This window comes from Capsicum annuum, chromosome 8, assembly GCF_002878395.1.
Source record: "Capsicum annuum cultivar UCD-10X-F1 chromosome 8, UCD10Xv1.1, whole genome shotgun sequence".
In the NCBI taxonomy this organism is placed as follows: Eukaryota; Viridiplantae; Streptophyta; class Magnoliopsida; order Solanales; family Solanaceae; genus Capsicum; species Capsicum annuum.
The window spans coordinates 171,148,061-171,153,822 of record NC_061118.1 but is presented as its reverse complement, the minus strand read 5'-3'; the positions used below and the strand labels follow the sequence as shown (position 1 = coordinate 171,153,822).

General features: G+C 34.8%; 1 protein-coding gene across 1 annotated transcript; it reads right to left on the bottom strand.

Annotated features, from left to right (window-relative positions):
• Nucleotides 1-239: 239 nt before the first annotated feature.
• On the bottom strand, nucleotides 240-775 carry LOC107880021 (auxin-responsive protein SAUR21-like). The gene has a single exon (XM_016726944.2). The coding sequence runs from the start codon at nucleotides 671-673 to the stop codon at nucleotides 371-373; it is 303 nt and encodes a 100-aa protein (XP_016582430.2). The 5' UTR covers nucleotides 674-775; the 3' UTR covers nucleotides 240-370.
• Nucleotides 776-5,762: the final 4,987 nt, after the last annotated feature.

Sequence of the window (5,762 nt, the reverse complement as noted above, 5' to 3'; positions counted from 1 at the left end):
GGCCAAAGGCATAATCTAACTTAGAGTAATAAATGGGACATTTAAACCAAATGATTTGAAGTTATTTCACTCTTGATATTACCATGAACGTACAGGATTATGTGGCTTGATCGATATAAGGTGGAAGGTACTGGATACCATTATGTTAAAAGAGCAGCTAGTCCAATAGTACTGTTAAACAAATTTGGCATTCCATTTTAATTTCCATCCAAGACGAATCAATTAAAAATTTGATTGCAAGGCATTGTCTATAATTAAGTTTACAGCTCTTGCTTGGCAAGAGGAAAAAAAAATTGAAATCGAAGAGAAGCTTCAAAATTCTATAAATAAGCTCTAGCTAATCTAGTCTATAGAATAATCCTGCTGCATATCACAAACAAGTGTTCAATCGAGAAGTGACATGAAAAAATGCATCTTCGTTGCAGGGTATTGTGAGACCACCCGTTGGATGTTGAAATCCGAACTCTTCTTCTGCTTTCTTAAGCAATTCTTGGAACGAAGTGTGATTCAAGTATGCAATTGGAACCACGTATCGCTTCTTTTTATCAGTTTCTCCCACGTAAACTGCTAAATGTCCTTTCGGCACATCTGATATTTGATTACGAGTAACAACAGAATGCAATTTGTGGAATTGCTTGACACCAGAAACCATAGATAGCAAACGAATACCCATGATATGAACACTTTTAGATAATGAAAGTAAATTAAGAAGGTGTTCTGATAGGACTAGTAAGTGAAGTGGATGTGGAGATTGAGTGAATATTAATGGTTTGTGATTGAATTGGAACTTTGTTGTGGAGTTTGCAGTACTGGAAAGGTGTTATATTTATATTAGCATGCTTGCATGTGGTGCCACCGAAGTTCAGCTGTTGTTATGGGCTATGGGTCCCTACTCCACATGGCTTTGCTAATAACATTAAGTAATATAATATTTCAGTTCCTACTGCGCACAGAAACTTTGGAAAAGGTGATAACTACCTGAGGCTCTCTTTTTATAAATGTTTCCTTGAGGTACTTTTTATTTGACACTTTCAGACAGTTCAGTTGATTAGCTATTTAAACTTCTACTTTATTGATGTGGATTAAATTCTCTGATTTGTAAGAAGAAAAACAAATTGGACATACTCATTAAGAAAATAACTTCATTATAGTGGTTCTTAAATAAATTATTTTATTACCTCAGTAGGTTTACAACAATATGGGTCCATAGCTTAGTGGTGGAGCATTTGATTGCAAATCAAGAGGTCACCGGTTTGAACCCGGTTTTAGGCCCTTCATCTATTTATTTTGCTGAAAACTGATTATATATACCTTTTTAGAGTAGTGAAGGTGGAACTGGAAAAAGAAAAAGGGAAAGTATTGCCTTCTTGTTCTTAGGGGTGTTCATGAATCGGTTATTGGTCAAAAATATAACCAAATCAATTTAGTCGGTTTTTAAATTTCTAAAATCAAACCAAATCAATATAAAAAAATTAACCGTCAGTTTAGTTTGGTTCGGTTTATAACTTTAGTTAATAATAAAAGTTGAAATTTTTCTTAAAAAAATCCAATCCAACATATGAAATGTCAACCGAGTGTTGTTCCTTAACCTTGAAACTAAGATGTCAATTTAGTGTTATACTTAGGCAAAGCCATGAACAACACTATAAGAACGCTTCTACAAAAGTATTTAGAAACTACATATAAGAGAATGAGATGATAACCCCCCTAAAAGGTAAACGCATAAATTTTTTGCTCAATAGGGACCAAAAAGAAAGTTCAAAACTAGTGATTATCGATAGTCTAATAAAACTTACCTATGAATTCCCATAGACAATTAGTATCATTTGCCATTCAAAATGCGAAAATCATATAGAATCTCATAACATACAACAACTAGATGGAGACATATGACTAAAAGTGCTATGACTAAAGTTAAATTCATGATTAAAATTTAATATATAAAAAATATTTATATTTTATTTATGAATAATATATAAATAATTTATATATGCATATGTATGTGTGTGTAATCATATATATACATATATATATATATATATATATATAATTTTTGTCGGTTTGGTTTGGTTATTTTAGAGTAAAACCAAAACCAAACCACATAAGTATCGGTTTCAAAAATTTAAAATCAAACCGAACCAAACCTAACCAAATGTCGGTTTTTTTAATTGGTTTGATTTGGTTGGTGGTTAGATTTGGTTTTTAACCAAACCATGAACACCCCTACTTGTTCTTACAATTAAAGTGTCAAACACTGAGGATTCTTTAAATTCTGTCTTTCTTGTTATTCACATGAACTCGTAACGAAGTTTACTTGGCGAAGATTCTTGAAAATCGGGTTTCTAATGTCCCTGTTATAGTGGCAATTTTTTTAAACCCCTGTGTATGTGCTTCTGTTAGGACATGTGGAGTTTTGATGATAGATATATGAATGAAACATGTTGTAAAAGTTGGTCCATCCAAGTAAACAAAGCTAAGTTGCAGACAAGTTATGGGTAAGATATCTCTGCGTACAACAGAAATGGATAATATCTATAATATCAAAAGTTGAGTGGAATAAGAAGTTCTGCAAAAGAGTCCTAGTCAAGATGAAGAGAAACATGAAATGGTACAGAAGTTGGGTTGGTCAAGGAATCCAGCAATAAGAGAAGAAAGAGTCCTATTAAATCTAAGAGAGAAAGAGGCGGCAACAACAAGTAGAAGAGTCACTTGATAAAAGTCCTATTGGAAAGAGAAGTGGACATCAAAAAGGAGTTTATCAGAGGAGGGATTAAATACAACAAATGGAATTAAAAGGCTATGTACTCAAGCACTGAAAAGAAAAATCAACAACCAGCACATCAGTTCACATACTTGAAGAAGAACCTGGTCTCTTTCTTAGCAAGTCGTAGACTGTGTGTAGTAGGTAGGTTCTTTGAGTTGTAATGAGTCATTTTTCTAGTTTCAGTGATCTATAAACTGATTTAGGAATTGTGTCTTCAAGTTGGAGAACTCGAAGACTTGGGAACACTTATCTTGGGAAGATTTGTGTTTTTGTAGTGATAAGAGTTAGAAGTTTTAATTCCTAGTTTACAAGAAGTCTTGTAATTCTGTTGATTGTTGAGGCTCAAGTATTATAGTGAAGTTGGGGTTAAATCCTGTAGAGATACAGGTCGTAGTTCTTTACACCTTTCTTGAGCCAGGTGTTTTTCACGTAAAAATACTATGTTAAGTATTTACTTCTGTGAACCACGTCTACTTACTTGTTCCATAGATAGGCAATTAGTAGGGCTCATACTATAACAAGTGGTATCAGAGACAGGTTGTCTTAAAAAAGGCTAGTACCTACGAAAAGATCAATATGATAAATTCCGTACCTCCTACTAGTCACAGTGAAGGTCAGTCAATTACTAGACCTCTACTTTTTGATGGCTCTCATTTTATCTGGTGGAAAGCAAGGATGAAGATGTTCATTCAAGGTGAGGATTATGAATTATGGGACATGATTACTGATGGTCCCACTATTCCAATGAAGATGGTTGATGGTGAACAAGTCAAGAAAGTAAGGAGTGAATTTACTCCTGATGACTTGTTGGCTTTGAAGAAAAATGCAAAGGCCAAGAACATCTTGGTCTGTGGACTAGGACCTGCTGAATACAACAGGGTATCCACCTGCACCACTGCTAAGCGAATTTGGGATGCACTGGTAAATGCTCATGAAGGCACTTCTCAAGTAAGAAAATTCAGGATCTCTTTCCTTTTCACTGAGTATGAGGCATTTAAAATGAAGGAAAATGAAATCTTGCATGAAATGATGATAAGGCTTACCACTTTAAAAAATGAGTTGACTTCCTTATGAAAAGTCATCTTTGAGGAAGAACAAGTTGAAAAGATACTGAGGGTATTACCTAAATCAAAATGGAATGTCAAGGTGACTGCAATCAGGGAGACGAATAAGGATCTTGAAGGCATGACTCTGGATGAACTAGTAGGGAACTTAAGGACTTATGAAATGGAAGTTGATGGAGTCAAAGAACGAGCAGCTCCTGATAAAATCTTAGAATTGAAAGCTTCTTACAGTGATAAGGAATTTGAACTTGATAAGGAGCAAGTTGCCTTCATAACTAAGAACTTCAACAAATTCTTCAAGAAGAAAAAGAGAACAGGTACTAAGAAATATTCCAATGACAATCCAAATGGGTGCTACAAATGTGGCAAAATTGATCATCAGATTAGAGAATGTCCAGTCTAGGAAATAGAATGGACGAAGAAAAGGGCTGAAAAGGAACTGAAGGCAAAAAGAAAAGAGGAGCATGCAATGATAGCAGCCTGGGGATCTGATTCAGATGAAGATGAAGTTGATGAAACGGCATTCATGACCCTTGGGGATTCAGATCTAGATGAAGAAGATAAGGACTCTGAGGTAAGTATACTCGAACTCAAAGAAAAACTGAAATTGTTCTCAAAGCAAAAACTTATTTCCTTGATGAGTGCAATGATTGATGATTTCCAAGAGTTAACCTCTGATAGAGATGAATTGGTCAACAGTCTAGCAAGTTTTAAATTTGATCTCATTGATTTAAAGGCTTGCTCATATACAGTTGACTAGAAAAATTGTATTCTCAAGAAACAGGTTGCAGAACTTGAGATATCAAACAACAATCTTAGGTCTGAAGTTCTCAAATTAACTCTCACTGAAAATGGGAAGAGGGCCATGAGTGAAGAACAAGAAAATACTAAACTTGAGCTTGTTCAATACAAACAAGAATGCCATGATTTAACTGGAAAAATTAATAAGTTGAATTAGGAAATCTCTAAACTAAAATTGGATCTTGAAAAGGCAAACAGGTGGACAAACTCCTCTAGAATTGTTCACAAATTAAGTGAGAAAAATTTCAATGAAAAGACAGGTTTGGGATTCCACAAAAGTTTTGATGATCCAAAATATTTATGTTACATCTGTGGAAACCTTGGACATCCCACCACTGAATGTCCAGTAGCTGCAAAAAGCAACAGATCTTCTTAGACCAAAAGGAACAAAACCAGTTCTGAAATAGGTTGCAATATATGTTGCCTGCATGGAATAAGAGAAATTTAATTCATCCTTTCACTCATAAAACAGGACCCACGCTTGTGTGGGTTCCTAAGGCTAACCTTTGAATTTTTTTGCAGGAAAAGGTGAAAGGAAATAAAAGGCACTGGTATTTAGACAGTGCTTACTCAAGACACATGATTGGTGATAAGAAAAAGTTCCTTTCACTCTCCAAAATAAATGAAGGAGGAGTTTCTTTTGGTGATGGAAAAAAGAGAATCATAACTGGAATTGGAAAGATTGGCTCATCTAAGTTAAAAACATTGGCGGATGTCTATCTTGTAGAAGGATTAAAGTATAATCTGCTGAGCATCTCACAGCTGTGTGATAAAGGTAATAAGGTTATTTTTACTACTACAAGAGTCAAGGTAAAAAATATAAATACTAAAGAGGTTGTGCTTACTGCAAGGAGATACAAAAATATATACAAAGCTGATATCATGGCACTACCAGGACCTGAGCTGACTTGTCTGAGTGCTATAGAAAATGATCCCCTTCTTTGGCACAGAAGACTTGGTTATGCAAGTCTGAAACAACTAAACATACTTTCATCCAAAGACATGGTATTACGATTACCCAAGACCAAGTTCAAGGAAGAAAAGCTATGTAGTGCATGTGTAAGAGGGAAGCAGGTAAGATCCTCTTTTAAGTCAAAGAACCATGTTAGCACTACCAAGTGCCTTGACCTGGT

Bases quoted from the DNA above. Each gene is read 5' to 3' on its own strand.
- LOC107880021 (XM_016726944.2), bottom strand. From the start codon at position 673: ATGGGTATTCGTTTGCTATCTATGGTTTCTGGTGTCAAGCAATTCCAC.